Source organism: Lepisma saccharinum, chromosome 18 (assembly GCF_977018435.1).
Source record: "Lepisma saccharinum chromosome 18, izLepSacc3.1, whole genome shotgun sequence".
Classification (NCBI taxonomy): Eukaryota; Metazoa; Arthropoda; class Insecta; order Zygentoma; family Lepismatidae; genus Lepisma; species Lepisma saccharinum.
Window position 1 is genome coordinate 40,173,322 of NC_139246.1, and position 17,421 is coordinate 40,190,742.

The window sequence follows — 17,421 nt, forward strand, 5'->3', positions numbered from 1 at the left end:
AAATCAACCAATCTTCACGATTAGCCGTAAGTAGCAGAAAAGCAAAGAAAAATAAAACAAATGAATCACTCTATGTATCCAGCACATTAAATGAGCTGCTATCTGACACAAATGTTCTTATTTTATCAGATTTCATACCCTTTATGTTCATAAACATGACATTGATAGTTTATATATTCCCCTATCTGCAACTCTGCTTTCCCCATCTTCGCAAATTAGCCAAAAGTGGCACAAGAAGCGAAGTAAAATAAAGCAAATCAATCATTGAATGAACCTTCCACTTTGTTATTTTTCCCTGGTGTCGTCACTACACGAAGTGGCAGGTTTTAGATGAGGAAGAATGAAGAGGCTGGGTGAACACTTATGCAAATTATTCTACCTGGGTTTCCCCCGCGTTCCCTCACCCCGCCCCACCTTCGATCTATGGGCATCGTTACCCAAAAATACAAGCGTCTGGTGAAATTTCCAATATGTAGTTGGCAACACTGACGAGGCGTTTCGTTACGTAACCTTGTGGGAGAAGGTTCAGATTTTTCTGCAGTGTTTTCCGTCAAGTTTACCTAGCGATTGCGAAACGCCGGTATCACAGCTTTCAGTGTCTAGTGGCTGCGTGTATCAGAGTTCGGTGCAGAGAAGTATTTTGTGCAATAATGGATCGTTGGTTCGGTCGCGTCGCTCTGGTGACAGGAGCAAGTTCCGGCATTGGTGCAGCCATCGCCCGGGAGCTGGTGCAGAGTGGCATGAAGGTCGTTGGATGCGCCCGGCGCGTCGACAGGATTCAGGTAAGCGTTGTGCAGAATTTACAGTTGACGGCTTTGATGGGGTCAGGACCTATTCAGCATGGGCGTGCGCAGGCCCTCTGATTAGGGGGTGGGGCTAAACCATTCGTTTTTCAGTCGAGAGAAAGAAAAACCTCATTCCATCTCATTATTTTGTTATATTTGTGCTTACGAAACACAAGGACGGGGCAGTTGGGAGATATAATGAAATTCATAATTACTTGCCAAGTAAAGGAAAGTCGAATCTAACCAAAATATAAAGAAAAGCGGGAGCGACAATATAGAGAAAGTCTCCAATTTTGTTAATTTTCGGTATACTAACTAATTTTGGCCTCCTAATCACGAATCTGTTGTAAAAAAACCTGGGGTCACGTCTGGAAATTTGAAAAAAAGTCGATTGAATATATAGGTGTATATGCGTAGATTTACGAACGAAATGTTATAACTATGCTTGCCTAACCTGACTGAACCTAAGCTAACCTTCCGTGAATGCTTTGTGGGCCAATGATCACTTTCAATAAGGAATTACTAGCTTTGTAGCACGTAATCGACGGAACACGTCACTACGGAACACGCCATATAGAGAATTATAACAACGTTATTTTACAACTTCTACACGTAAATGTACAATTTCAACACGCAACCCCCACATCGTAACTCCAGATACGTCACCAGGAGTGAATAAGAAATGAGTGAGTATAAGAAGTAGGAAGTGAATTACAAACTTTCTCTATATTGTCAATTCTTACCGAAAAGCGTAAACACCGTTGGTCCAATATTAGAATGAACTGCAGTCTTATGAAAATATCCTATACTATGCATCTGTCAATATACTTATTCTGTAGCCACATAGATGTAACAGATAGATTTTTGGACTTCTTCTTGAAGTAACCAGTGAACCCGTTTTTCTTTTCTCCTTTCTGAACCCTGAGCTCAACAATATCCACCCATCACAATTCACTGACATATACTGAACAAAGACGATCAATTCGTTTTCTCATTCCTGTCTTTTGTCTCTTTCGAATGCAAGTGATTGCCAAAACATTCAAACTTTTGGCGCCTCAGAAGTTCATAAAGTGAGGTAACTGATAAATGAACAACAGACGCCGACAATGGAGTTAAGAGTAGCTTACATTAGTGTAGAAAACTAAGCACCTACCTATTTTTCGATGGACTGACTCACTCAAGAACACGAGGACTAGAGTATCCCCATGCTTCTTCCTCTATTCTCGTACATAACAATAATATACCGTGTGTTTACCTTAATCAACTGTGTATTTGGGGAAAGAAATTCTGACATAGAGTAAAACGCCCATTTCAGAGAAGAATCCTACGTAATTTCTTAAGAGCCCTAAAATAATTTACGAAAATTTCATTACACAAATAATATTTTGTTACAAAATTGAAATTGCGTTGTAAATCATACATTGTGTCCCTTTCGGGAAGGGCCCAACTAAGAACTGAAGGGCCCGGGCCCACACGCTTTCGGCGCTCCTGTGGACAAGGCACCCAAAAGTCAACCTCACTTCCACGTAGGACATCCCGGTAACTGCTTCTTGGCGGCAAACGAGGCTCTGGCGTCGGGACCTGCGGCCGGTGTAATCTTCGTAGGACTGTGTGTATGTTGCCATGTGCTTTGTTCTTGTGTGTGCTGAGTGCCCCTCTACAGCCTCAGCTTTTAACCCAGGTAAGGATATTTAAGTTTTCAGACACGCTTTTGTTTTTGTTACGATACGGGGCTGGGCCCCGTATAGTGTGACGGGTGCAAAAATAGCCTAATTGGTGACGCACCCAATTTTTTAAATTAAAGTTCAAATACGTGTTAGTGTTAGTAACAAGAAATTTTGCTAGAGAACAAAGTGGAATAGCCCAATTATATAGGATATAATGCACTTCCCCCCTCCCCCGGCGTTGCTTGGAACTTTCATCGGCTTGAAAATAATTAATTTTTATCTCTAAGAGTATTATATTGTTTAATAACGGCGATAAGATTCCTCTGCATAATATTTCTAAGGGAAAGTATTAGGGAGGACAACTGCCTCCCCCCCGTGCGCACGCCTATGCTTCTCAGAGTAACTTTTTGCCCGTTCAACACCCAGTCTTATTTTTTAATATTGTAAACGGATGTGGACCATGTAGCATTTTACGAGTATTTTACCCCCCCCCCAAAAAAAAATATCCCCGCTAAATAAAATTATTCAGAGTTTCGGAGCGAAGAATATCAACGTTCCAGCTGTAGTTTACGATTCGGATTCTAGGAAATAATTCACTCCGCCTCGAAGCAGAGCTATACCTTGAGGCGATCCCCACTGGATCGGAGCAGAGGAAATTAGAAAATATCTCACTCCGCTCCGGAGCGACATTGAACTTATACACTTTGGTTCGATTGATTGATTTGCTTTATTTTAATTCGCTGTTTTGTGCCACTTTTGACTAATTTGCGAAGATGGGGATGAGTGATGATATGATGAAATTGATGAATGGACACTCAAAAATGTCCATGCCCAGGCCAGGATTCGAACCCGGGACCCCTGGCGTCGTAGCGCGATGTGCTAACCATTCCGCCACAGGGTCCGGAGCAACGAGCTTGGAGAATACGAGTAGACACAAAACACTAACGATGAAAGGTTAATTAGTACTAATAGTATCCATATTATTATTATTACTATTTTTATTGTCATTCTTACTACTAGAACTACTACTCTACTACTACTACTACTACCGGGGACAATAGCAGACGTGCCACCTGTGATTTTGTAATTTGAGGGAATGGAACCACTCTCTCATTTCTTGCCACCAGGGATCGCGACTGAAACTCATTTCAGTTCAACTTCTGGTTCGGGAAAAGCAGTTCGGCCCCATGTTACGGTCCACACCGCGGGAGATGCGAGTTTCATTCCGGAACATTGGTTCCAGTAACATTGACCAAACTACCGTAGAGAATCAATTCGACCTTCAATAGGCGAGGCAGAAAGAGCATGCGGTTTCCTTTAAAAAAATCGCTTGCGCCATGGTTGCCATATCTAACTTTTTTTACTCTCTTTATGTATGATACTTTGAATATAGCCAAAGGGGAAAGTTTAAACTAATAAGTAGGGAATGTAGGTTGTCAATTTTAACCTTCGATTTTTGAATAGTTATACCAAAGTGGAAGCGACGTTACGGAGTCGCTCCTTTAGTACCATTCCGACTCCGTTCCGAAGCTCTGAAAATATTTTTATTCCTGCCAGGGATGTTTTTACCCCTCTCAAAGAAAATGCAATTGAAAGTATACAGTGTACCATTTATTAGCTATATAACAAACACAACTGGAAATCATTCGTGTCTATTAATGGTCCAGTCATCAAAGATTTTCCTGTCGAAAAGTGTCCAGCCTTATTTATTAAAAAAGAACAGCATTCTGCAACTGGCCAACCTCACCGAGCCATCAACAAGCTGTTTTCCACTTAAGGTTACACGGCATAGTGCTGATTTGACATATTAAAGTAACGAACCGCTAGGAACAGCATTAGCACCTTGGGAAATACATGCTAACAGCACCAAACCTGGTCTACTTAACCTATCCACGCACGTAGGTATATAATAGCATAAATAAGCATCTAAATAGGTTTGTTATGTTATATTTTTTTATCTAAACTATTACGAGATGCATACGTGGATAGGTTAGGCAAGCACGCTTTGGTACTGTTAGCATGTATTTACCAAGGTGTTAATGCTGTCCCTAGCCGCTCGTTTAAAGTGTTCACAAGGAACTTGTTGTAGGCATAGGTTAGAACTTGGCAATTGAAATTTGGTCAATTCTTCGGTGTTACTAGAGCATTCCATGACATTCGCTACGAGACTCGGCGGCAAGCGCCTGGCATCAGAGCTTGTCTTTCCCGGTGAACGGGTCCGCGACAGTCGCTAGAGTCTAAATTATGTAACCATCTCCACTCATCTGTCTCCTCTTCTCTTTTAGGTCCAAAATTGCCTCCTTTCTATTTGGCTTATTTCACGCCCGTTTTCGGCCTCTGTGAGTTAATCGCAACGCTATTGAGAAGCTGGAGAGCATAGCACGGATAGTTGAGCGATTTCCAATCAAGGTTGCCAACCGCCGCCCCTACCACCGAGGCCAGTGTTGAATCTATCCCAAAGCATGTCATGCGTCCCCAGAATCTTATCATGCGTGTCGATTTAAAGCCTAATATGTAGATAAGAATTGGACATTGCTTCCCCCCCCCCCCTTCGCCTATAATATCGTGTCATTCTAAAGAATGAAGGGATCTGAACCAGTTGTTTATGCAATTAATTTCTGGGGTGATGTAAATTGGTCATCATTCATCCTCTTGATGAGACCACTCGTCATTGGCATGACGAGTTAACGCTTGGCAATGCGAAAGGTACAAAATCACACTAAGGAACTTTACTACAGAAAAGACAATGGTCACTCGTTGGGTTTTATGAACCGTTGAACCTGAATCATGGCTGGGTGTAGGATAATTACCTGTCTATCTGAAGTCTTTAGCTGAATCAAAATAAGCGAAGTCCTCTGTAAGCTTCTGCAATTCGTCGACCAGAGCGTCGTTCCACTTCTGACCTAGTGCCTTCCTGACCACCTTCTCTCTCTCAACTCAATCCCAAAAGTCAGTCCTCTCTCAGCTTGTCTCCCCTCTATATCCCCAGGCCATCGAGCTCTTCCTCTATGCCGAATCGTGTTTATTATAATTGCTACCATGCAAACCGCTGACTCTATAACCAGAAGTATTACCTGTTTAATGAATGCTCAGGAGGTTTGCATGGCACAACACAATGCATTGTAAACATGCCTAAGAGGCTTGAGACAGCTGAGAAAAACAAGTGAATGCCCTGGTCAACGTGAATCGTTCAGAGAGACTTAAATAAAATAAACATACAATCTTAGGGATTGATACGTTCGCCTTCGCGGAGAAAAATTTTCCCTTTTGAAAATTTAAAAGTCAAATCGCAAAGCTTGACATGACCCAGGTTCGCCAATTCCATATATTTTCTTAGAAAAACCAAATATACAAAATAAAAACCACCAAACATAACTTTCTCTTGTTTGCCGAATCCCGAATGAAAAAAATTTCCATTCCCTAAACATGACAATTAAAATAACAAATTCGTATGTTCATATGATATAAAAAACAATAATATGTACTATTGTATGACTAGGAATCACAAGAGTTCGTGTAGTTAAGCGATATAACTCTCAATGTACCACATTTGTGTGTACGTAATGTTTATTATGTAGAATTGCTCATCCGCGACCACTCCGTCAATAGTCTGTGCATGGCATGGCTTGCCATGTAAACAAAACCTGAAATGGCTGCTGTTCTTACCAGGAAAACTCGTTCCCAATGTTTTTAGAAATTGAAGCCCGTAATGGACCCTTCAAATAAACTACCAAAGCTTAAAAAGGTGCACAAGTAAGTAGAAACGTAAGTAGGCATGTAAAACATTGTCACAATATACACATCTCACTGTTTTGTCTGTGTGAAAGCCTGGTTATACCAAAGTGTAATATGTTTTGCTAACTGCGTAGCCACTTCACTCCTGACGTCGTCAAATATATGAACTTTCACTGGCTATGTTGCACATTCCGATGTATTATTATACAATATTCGATGCATATAATTAGTTACACTGAAAACTGTCGCTGGAAAAAACATAAATATAGCGTTCAGTTTTCTCAATTATGTTAATATATATATTGTAATATAGCCTTGCATTTATATAGCCTTGTAACATATTGATATATAACTGCACAAAGAAGAAAAAAATATCTTGCAAGTGTCAAAACTGTGTTCTTGAATTATAAATATCAGAAAATGTTCTGCGAACAAATGTGTCGCTTTTGATATTCCATATTGGTGAAAAAAAATTACTGCTTGGGATAAACATATGCATAAAACATTGGCACTAAAGCATGCTTTCTAAAATGTTCGAAAGTGCTGTAGTTATGTTTTTTATTGCTAGCATGTCCGTTTATTTATTCAAAGTGCAAAAATTCTTCTTAAAAAAAAATTACACTAGTCGTTGCTAGCGCTAGTTAATGGACACAACTGGCGCTTGTCGCCTCCTTGTAGTAAAATAAGAACTATAATGCATGTACAGACTGGCTAGCATGCCTGGTACTGCACTGAACATGGGAAGAAGGGCTATGAAAAACTATTCTTTCCCATAATGCATGTGTATATGTTGAAAACCACTGTAGCACAACTTGAATAATAACTCTGTAGTTGTTGTAACCAAATTGCTGCTTGTGGGATATATCTTCTTGCTGCTTCTCTTCTTGACTTAATTTAGGTAATGTAAAATGTGTGATAAATGACCCGTAAAACTTGGGAGATTGGGAAAATTGTTCCAAACTGGAAACAATGTGGAGGGAAATTTATCTGGTTCCTTCACTAGGTGTCGTTGATAGTCTGTGACACTAGACTGGAACGTTCCTGGTTGATATAGGCTTTCCAGGAAAAATGTAGTCGTCTTGTAGAAAAAAAAGTCTGCATGCTTTCTTGTAGTATGGTGATAAGTCTTTCTGCATGGTAGTAATAGACTGCCTGCGGATGTCCGTCATGAAAGATGCCCATGGATGGTGTAGGCATTGTTTGTCCACGTCGTTCCGTATAGACAGGTTAGGTTAAAAGGGAAAATTATAATAAAGAAAGGAAATTGCAAAGGATGGGTAGATATAATTCACGTTTATGCACAAAAAACCAAACTTATTTCCATTGCCTTTTCTTAAAATGAAATTAAATGAAATTGCCTCATCAAAATAAAATATGATTAAAATAAATTGATTAAATAATTGCCATAACTCTTTGAAAATAAATAAGGAAAATTTAAATAAAATATCCAACCGTAATTAAAATATTAATGTCCATGATTGATGTGTTGCCTTAATTATTAATTATTACTGTGCTGCTCTGATTGAACCTGTCTCGTGAGTTGATAATGCTTATACAACTAATACCCCAGCGTTATCGTTAGCAATAAATTCCAAATAACAAATACTAATATAGACATGGGCAAAGGGTTTAAAACTAATTCCTGAAATGAAATGCCCTTACTAATCGATTGATTAAGTTGCTTTAAAGCAAGTTCAAGCGGAGTCCATTGAGGAATAGTAAAATCAGATAAATTCTTGGGAATATTAAGTAATAATTCAATTTTCTTCATTTTTACTTGTTCAAAAGCTAAAATTCTTGTATGTAAAATTTGTCGATCCACAATAATCTGCAAAAAATCCTGATAATTAAAAAATATAGATTGCCCTTCGTTAATCTGAATTGATCTATGGGTGTTCAAATTATTATTCAAATTCTGAATATCAATAAATTGACCTGAGCCTGATATTAAAATACCATTACGTGTTCTAATAAACTGAAATAATTTATTGTCAGTAATAGACTTCACTTCAAAATTACAAAATGTAAAATTAATAAACAAAAGTAAGTGTTGCAAGCATGTTCTAAATTCTGTTTAAATTTAAAAAATGATTATGTTGTGAACCCTTAAAATAAATATATAACTTCGATTTGCGCAAAGTAAGCTATTAGAGTCCTAAAAGGTTGCTTTGGCAAGCCTCTAATGGCCTCCTAATAAATAATAGGCCAGTGCAATTTACCGTGGTTGATATAATGCAATGTAAAACAAAAAATTCAGTAAATGCTACTTCTGACTTTCGTTGAAACTCCAGGCGGTAACAAATATAGCATCAGGGAATTAAAAAAGTGAAATTCAAATTTTAAACACAATAAAGATAATAAAAACTTTCTCAATTTCAAATTTTCTTTAAACAAAAGAAATTTTACAACTCGGTGCGTCAATCCCTTAGGTTTGTCTAAACGAAATAGATCGAGAATAGTTATGCAATATATTAGAATATAAATACAAATTACTAATATTACCTACTGTACTAAAATTAACACTAAGTTAATCAGTAAGAAGTTATGAATTCATTGCTGCATTGTCAAATAAGGTGCAAATTGGGTAAGTGAGCTAAATTTCCTAATAATAATAATAATAACTTCTCAAATTCTAACATTTGTGGAAAACCACACTGTTTAAATTTGGAAAGGCTAACGGTGCCGTGGCGACTTTTGCTGCACATGCCTGTGCCAATCAACGAGGCTTAGCCTTGGCATGTTGCTGACAAATTTGATTACTCTATGTGCATAAAGTACTAAAATTGCCCTTTTGTAAAAATTTTCCTGATTTTATCGAAATTTCGTTTGACTTTATCCTGATTTAAACCAAATGTACGTCGATTTCCCAAAAAATTTACTCACTATAAATATCTCTATGAAAAACGGGAAAATTTTGCGAGAAAAACGCAAAAAAATTCGTCTTGTTGTTCCTTTGTAAAATTATTGGTCGTGATTACTCTGAAGTGCATAAATGCGACGTTTTATGGCAAAAGTTATTTATGTAGAACAAAATATCCCTAACAATGTTAATATGAAATTCTATCGTGAAAATCCAATTCTGATGGCTATATGCGTAACTAAACTGGTACCCTGAAAATTTTAATGAGCGAACTCCACTGGTTCGTTGTAATTCCATGTTAAGTGTTTCTGAGCTTCCAACGTGCTCAAAGTACTCGGGAGAGCTACAGTTCGGAAAAAGGAATTCGCTGACAAAGTTCCTGCAAAGTTGCATTTTCGTGGTCGCTTGGAAGGACTGAACTAATTTCTCTACATCGACAGCAAGAGATCTCGGAAGCTCGCTGCCGTCGTGTTCGGGCAACATCTTCGGGAACCGTTCGGGTGCCGTCGGAGAGGTGGAGGGGGGAAAATCGTTGCTTCGGGCAACGGGCAAAAGAGTCTGCTGCCTGGACGGCAAGCTTACAACGTGCGGAGAAGGAAAATGCAACGCGATGATTCGCTGACTAGCAGCATGACGTGTTAATGTTTACAAAACTTTAAATTACCACAAACAAGGTTTAGTAAGAGCTGCGAGAATCTAAATGAAGTCAAGGACTTTTAAAATTACGTCATAGGCGGGATGGAAAGAGAGAAAAGATCGTCGCGCTTGCGACAGCGTGTTTACTTGAACACTTCCGTGGTCGTACAATAATAAGACTTGGGAAGATGCTAGCAAAATAAATGACTAATAAACCTTGCATAAAGTATACTCAAACCTAAAAAATAAATTATACTTAAAATTTGAATCGTAATGAATATAAAAAAAATTCTAGGCGAACGTGTAGTCGTAAAAAATATGATTTGTGAAAGATACAACAGGTTCGGAAACCTGAGAATTTGGCTTACTTTCCGCTTTTAAAGTGACATCTGAAACTTTCTCGACTTTTGCTGTTGACTGATTTACAAATAACATTCACAACTGGCTGAACAAAGAGTGAAATAGGCAATTCACTTTCCATTTTGCGGCTGTTTTGAACAAAATTTGGACCCTTGCTTACGGCAAAATTCCTGAACTCTATTTTTAACAGATACAATATTCTTCGGCAAATCTAAAATGTCGTCTTTGGTGACTAAAATATTTCTGGATAATTCTTGAACTTCTTGTTGTACCCTAGGTTGAATAATAATGGACGGAGGAAGGGGTGGGGGAATTGGCAGGTGACTCGTTTTCAATGGTACCACTTCAACCATCGGTGCAACATCATCGTAAATCTGGTCAATGGATGGTGAATCATTATTAAGTTTGCTTAACGGTAATTCGTTGGTACACTCATGGTCATAAATAATATATTTCTTGCGTTCACATTGACAGTAACAAATTATGAGAATTATAAAAATACTAATAATAAATATTGTTAATAATAAACTTGTAATTATAATATAAGGATAGTCAAAGGACTTGTTCAACAGATAAATAAAATTAGAAGCTTTTACGTATGGAAGAAATCCGTTTAAAATAACTAAAATCGCAATGATTTTCATGTTGCTTAGACAATCAAAACAAACAGTTCTTCAAAACTAATACGTACTTAAGCCTGCCTAGTCTAAATTAGTAGGTATTTTAACTCAACTTTTAATTATTCCCGACTTTAGGCTCAATTCATCTGCGTAATTTATTTATTTGATTTAATTTATTTATTCTCTAAATTTATGGTGTTATTTTTATTCTTAAATACTTAAAATCAATCGAACAGTACTGAGGTACAGTGTCTCTCAAAAGTTTTAGGACAACGACATTTTAAACTAGGCAACCCAATTTACACAAGCCGTTGGTGGGTTGCGTGCAGAGTTAGGCTCAATTTCAGGGTTGCCACATGCACAATAGATATTTATAAAACACGCGAAAGAAATATAAACAAGTATTATTGTATAAAATTATTAAAAATATCACTATTATATCGCAAATGACAAAATTCTTTCTGAAAGAAAAAAAATAGGTTTTCTAGTATTTCATCGCTGATGAGTCTACAGTAAGGAAAAGAGGTGAGAGGAAACGAAAGGTCACAAAGGAGAGGAGAAAGAGAAAGCGAAAGGAGAAGAGGAAAAGTAGAGGAGAGAAGAAAGAAAGGATAGACGAGGAGAGGAGATGTAGTGAGGAGAATGGAAAAAGATTCGAGGAGAGATGAGGAAAAAAGAACGAAGAAGAGAAAAGAGAAGGAAAACGAGAGGAGAGGAGAGGAGAGGAGGAGACGAGAAGAGGGAAGTGGAGAGTAGAGTAAAGGAGAGAAAAAGAGAAGAACGAAAAAAGAGAGAATAGTGCAGTGGAGTCGAAAATCTAAGACAGGAAAGGAGATAAGACGAGTGGAGAAGAGTGGGATGGAGATAAGATGCGAGAAAAGTAGGGAAGGCGATATGAGATAAAAGCAGAACGGAAAGAGGGGAGAGAAGAAGGAGAAGGAACTGGAGAGAAGAGGTAGTTGCAGAAAATACCGTCTGAGCGTCAAGAAAGGATGCATTGGTCAAATTATCGACATGAAACATTCAATAACATTTTGAAATGTATTGGAGAATATATTAGATCGGTGCGAAATGCCTTTTGGCTGAGTTCAGAGCAAATTAAAATCTTCCATGTAAGATCTTTGATTTTACCTGCGATTACACCACTAAAAAAATGAACGTAATTTTTAATATTTATAAGAATTATTCAATTTTTCTCCGCTTCTCGGTTCGTTGAAATGGAGATTTTGTAATTCAATATTTCCCCTCCCCCCATCGTTAATTCCAAACTGAATCATTCCGATTCACACGGCGTGGACAATGAACACAATGGGATATGTCTAAAACTTACGAAAATTTTCTGCCAGCGGAAGGGTTTGAACCTACGACCATCAGATTGACAATCCTGAACGGTAACCACTACCCTACAACCTTTAGCTCCTTAAACCAGGTAGAAGAACCACTACACTACGCCTTTACCTTCGAATGAAACAATTATTTTTTTAAGTATTATGTCCCTCCAATATTGTAAATGTCGTTTGGTATACGTGTAGTTGAACTTTTACTATAATTTTGATTTGCTTTCTTGTAGAATAACCGATATCTTCGAGAAATAATTTTCGAAGTAATTAAAAACGAGAATATTGGTAGTTGTGAAAATGCGAGTTATTTCTTCTAGCTTATTATTGTGATTAGGCATTACTAATGGAAAATATCTAGAGGCTTCAATATTACAGGACGATGTTCTTTTCCTGTGATACTCTAACAGACAAAATGCTTGTTTACTGATGCAAGTCTTGTGTCCAGAACAGTCTTATGAAATGTATTTGCTGTTGCGTAAGATAACACGAAATAATTACACCGTTTGCGAACTACCAAATCTGTGCAACGTTATACGTAAACAGGTGGAAAATTTTATTCATAAAATCACTTCACATTTGACAGTGTTAGTCAATAGAGACTCGTGGGACACTGTGTTAAGGTGCTGGACTAAATCCTTCTAATTTCTCTTCCTCGAAGAACAACAATTTCTAAGGAAGAGCAACAGTGATGATCTTTCTTATTTCTTTTAAATGCTTACACTTTCCTTTAATTGGGTTAAAAATAAATAAGAATATTGCTTGCATTTCTGTCATTGACGTAGACCAGAGAGAGAGACAGACAGACAGACAGATATTACAAAATAGTTCAAATACTGCGAACGCCATTAAAAAGTCATGATAATTCTATGTTGCGTACTTAGAATTATTCATACAATAAAGAACATGTCTAATTGTGAGTTAACAAAAAAAAAAACAATAATAAAGATACATTTTTGCATCACGATTGCAGTTCGAAAAAGTCGGGACAAGGATTGAAAGTAACGCACTATCCTGACTAAATCGGTGAATCGGACGTCTGCTAGCCTTGCATCAATGATTACAAAACTAAAACCACCCAATATTGCAGCTTGAAGACTTTTGCGCAAGAAACAGATTCATTTATACAAGAGCAAAAATTGAAATTTTTACACATTTCAAAAATCGACGATGTTATTTTCGTATTTATTTATTTATAGGTTCACAGTTAAATATTTTAGGGTTCGAGGGGGAAGCATGGCCCACATGGTCCCTCCCCTGGGTACTGACCTTACGTAGACAGTGGAAGAGAAATTTTGGAGAACCTTTCTATTAAATTTAGTATTTACATTCACCTTATGCTCAGATAGGTTAAACCGTTTGTTGACAATCGTAAACTTTTCGTTTAACAGATAATATTTGGTTTTAAACGACGGGAGAACATTGGTCGAATTTCCTTTATTGCTCTTTTGAGAGAATATATACTTCTACAATAGCAATCGCGTTCGGAAACCGTGAAAAAAAAATGACTTGGTTTTCAAAGGCAGACAAGCTTGGTAGTCTAGCTTGCTCGTGATCAAAGTGACTCACTCACGCTATTTAAGGCCGCTTCTTATCGCACCCAGCACGTTACAAGTGACCAGAGTCGAATTTTAAAGAGAATCTGAAGAATGGTAGATTTCATCAGAGGCGGCTAGGTAGGCACCAGCTCAACATGCAATAGTTTAAGTGATAATTCCTGACAAACAAAAAACCGTATTGAATAATTATTGGGATAGTAATACGTGTATCCGCTCTTTTTTAACAATGTAAGCTCGAAGACAATCTGTATTCCATTTATTTATATTGGCAACTTGGTCAACCGGAGGTTATTTTATCGCCTTCGATAATCGAATTGTCTGATCGATTATTTTTTGTTTACCCAGGAACATGCCCCATAGGAGATTTCCGAGACCGGGTTACGCTACTCACTCGTAGCTCCCCAATTTCTTCACGATGGTGGGTTGCCACCGGTCCCATACACAGGCCGAGAACCTAGAGAGTGAGCACAGGCGGACTCGAATCCATGCCGTCCTGCAGTCGGAGGTCACGGCGGAGGACTTTTCTTATTTTACCTTTGACCACGCAAAGAAGGCCACGCACAAAGTCGAGGACGATCTTCAACCTCTTAGGTGATGAGTTCAAGCCTTAAATATGAGGATTTCAACCTTAGACGACCTCAATTTCAAAATTATAAACAAAATGCCTACTTAAACTAAACTTCTCATCAAGGCCAAAATAGTTTGTAACTGTGAAACTACCCCTGAATACAAATTGACATTTTTTTTTCATGTGAGTAAGAATTAAATGTGTGGCATACAGAGATAGATGATACCTTTTGAGAAACAATTAACTGTACCCTGTCCCAGCATCTCTAGAGCAAAGCCGCGCATAGCGGAAGAGAAGTGGAGAGAGGGGAGAGGAGATCGAGTGGACTGAGCGAATCAGTGCACGCTGCTGGGAAGGCTGGTAACTGCAGTGGCTTTCCTCCCTCCACGCAATCCCATTCCTCTCACGTGTTCATCGCTGCTCAGATACTTGTTTCCGTTCACCTGCTCCAGAGATAAGTGGGACAGAGTGTAGTTCGCATACATGTAGCTAGTAAAGAAACTTATCCCAGAATAAAAATTCCACATAGTTTTAAAACGTTTGTTTAAGCAATGAATAACTGGAAACAGATCACACATAATTCCCTTGCCAAAATCTAGTGGTCGAAAATTAATTTCAAGACATTTCATATCTATTCACCATATTCCAAGTTATAAGGAACTATTTCGTAGATGTTCATGAAACCGTTATAAAATTACAAATAAAATATATTCACAAGCTTAGATACACTAATACGAAGAAAGAAATTCAGAGTTAAATTTCAAATGCATGTGCATCAAGTAATTCTAGAAGTACAGAGCTATATCTGAGTATTTAACTTCTTTTTTGCAGATAACGTTTACAATATTGAGGCGACAGAATAATTAGGAACAGTAGCTCCAAGAAAACAAAGGGCGTAATGTATTGGTTAGAGTTCTTGAAAGCATTGCGGTCCCACGTTCGATCCTCCATACTAGATGTTCCTTAAAAAATAATCCCTTCCATTAAACAAGAGCATGGTAACATTATTTGTAATAGCAGTATATAGTCTAGTGGCTACATTGTTCTGCATATGGAATTTATAAAAAAAATAAACAAATAAATTAATTGACACACGTTCAACGGGATATTTTTATATATATAAGATCATGAATAATGATACTCTAACGATAATTGTGTACTGCTTCAAAGACATTGACAAATATTAATGAAATAACTGTTTATATGTGTGGCAATTCAGGACATGCTAATTTTACCCGTTTTCCCACTTGAGTTCAATGCAAGGATGCAAGGATGTGTAAAAATTTCAATTTTGCCTGACCTTCTTGATTTTTCTATTCATTATTCATCCTCATCGTCGCGATTAGCCAAAGGTAAAATAAGAAAAGTCCTCCTCCGTGACCTCCGACTGCAGGACGGCATGGATTCGAGTCCGCCTATGCTCACTCTCTAGGTTCTCGGCCTGTGTATGGGACCGGTGGCAACCCACCATCGTGAAGAAATTGGGGAGCTACGAGTGAGTAGCGTAACCCGGTCTCGGAAATCTCCTATGGGGCATGTTCCTGGGTAAACAAAAAATAATCGATCAGACAATTCGATTATCGAAGGCGATAAAATAACCTCCGGTTGACCAAGTTGCCAATATAAATAAATGGAATACAGATTGTCTTCGAGCTTACATTGTTAAAAAAGAGCGGATACACGTATTACTATCCCAATAATTATTCAATACGGTTTTTTGTTTGTCAGGAATTATCACTTAAACTATTGCATGTTGAGCTGGTGCCTACCTAGCCGCCTCTGATGAAATCTACCATTCTTCAGATTCTCTTTAAAATTCGACTCTGGTCACTTGTAACGTGCTGGGTGCGATAAGAAGCGGCCTTAAATAGCGTGAGTGAGTCACTTTGATCACGAGCAAGCTAGACTACCAAGCTTGTCTGCCTTTGAAAACCAAGTCATTTTTTTTTCACGGTTTCCGAACGCGATTGCTATTGTAGAAGTATATATTCTCTCAAAAGAGCAATAAAGGAAATTCGACCAATGTTCTCCCGTCGTTTAAAACCAAATATTATCTGTTAAACGAAAAGTTTACGATTGTCAACAAACGGTTTAACCTATCTGAGCATAAGGTGAATGTAAATACTAAATTTAATAGAAAGGTTCTCCAAAATTTCTCTTCCACTGTCTACGTAAGGTCAGTACCCAGGGGAGGGACCATGTGGGCCATGCTTCCCCCTCGAACCCTAAAATATTTAACTGTGAACCTATAAATAAATAAATACGAAAATAACATCGTCGATTTTTGAAATGTGTAAAAATTTCAATTTTTGCTCTTGTATAAATGAATCTGTTTCTTGCGCAAAAGTCTTCAAGCTGCAATATTGGGTGGTTTTAGTTTTGTAATCATTGATGCAAGGCTAGCAGACGTCCGATTCACCGATTTAGTCAGGATAGTGCGTTACTTTCAATCCTTGTCCCGACTTTTTCGAACTGCAATCGTGATGCAAAAATGTATCTTTATTATTGTTTTTTTTTGTTAACTCACAATTAGACATGTTCTTTATTGTATGAATAATTCTAAGTACGCAACATAGAATTATCATGACTTTTTAATGGCGTTCGCAGTATTTGAACTATTTTGTAATATCTGTCTGTCTGTCTGTCTCTCTCTCTGGTCTACGTCAATGACAGAAATGCAAGCAATATTCTTATTTATTTTTAACCCAATTAAAGGAAAGTGTAAGCATTTAAAAGAAATAAGAAAGATCATCACTGTTGCTCTTCCTTAGAAATTGTTGTTCTTCGAGGAAGAGAAATTAGAAGGATTTAGTCCAGCACCTTAACACAGTGTCCCACGAGTCTCTATTGACTAACACTGTCAAATGTGAAGTGATTTTATGAATAAAATTTTCCACCTGTTTACGTATAACGTTGCACAGATTTGGTAGTTCGCAAACGGTGTAATTATTTCGTGTTATCTTACGCAACAGCAAATACATTTCATAAGACTGTTCTGGACACAAGACTTGCATCAGTAAACAAGCATTTTGTCTGTTAGAGTATCACAGGAAAAGAACATCGTCCTGTAATATTGAAGCCTCTAGATATTTTCCATTAGTAATGCCTAATCACAATAATAAGCTAGAAGAAATAACTCGCATTTTCACAACTACCAATATTCTCGTTTTTAATTACTTCGAAAATTATTTCTCGAAGATATCGGTTATTCTACAAGAAAGCAAATCAAAATTATAGTAAAAGTTCAACTACACGTATACCAAACGACATTTACAATATTGGAGGGACATAATA

The 17,421-nt window shown here is 37.7% G+C and overlaps 1 protein-coding gene across 1 annotated transcript in view; it reads left to right on the forward strand.

Moving 5' to 3' along the window:
* Positions 1-516: 516 nt before the first annotated feature.
* LOC146002016 (farnesol dehydrogenase-like) overlaps positions 517-17,421 on the forward strand; it is a 60,430-nt gene continuing 43,525 nt past the window's right edge. Inside the window, exon 1 of the mRNA XM_083139724.1 lies at positions 517-782. Within this exon, the coding sequence (XP_082995850.1) occupies positions 651-782 (132 nt within the window). The 5' untranslated portion in view covers positions 517-650. The remainder of the gene's footprint in view (positions 783-17,421) is intronic.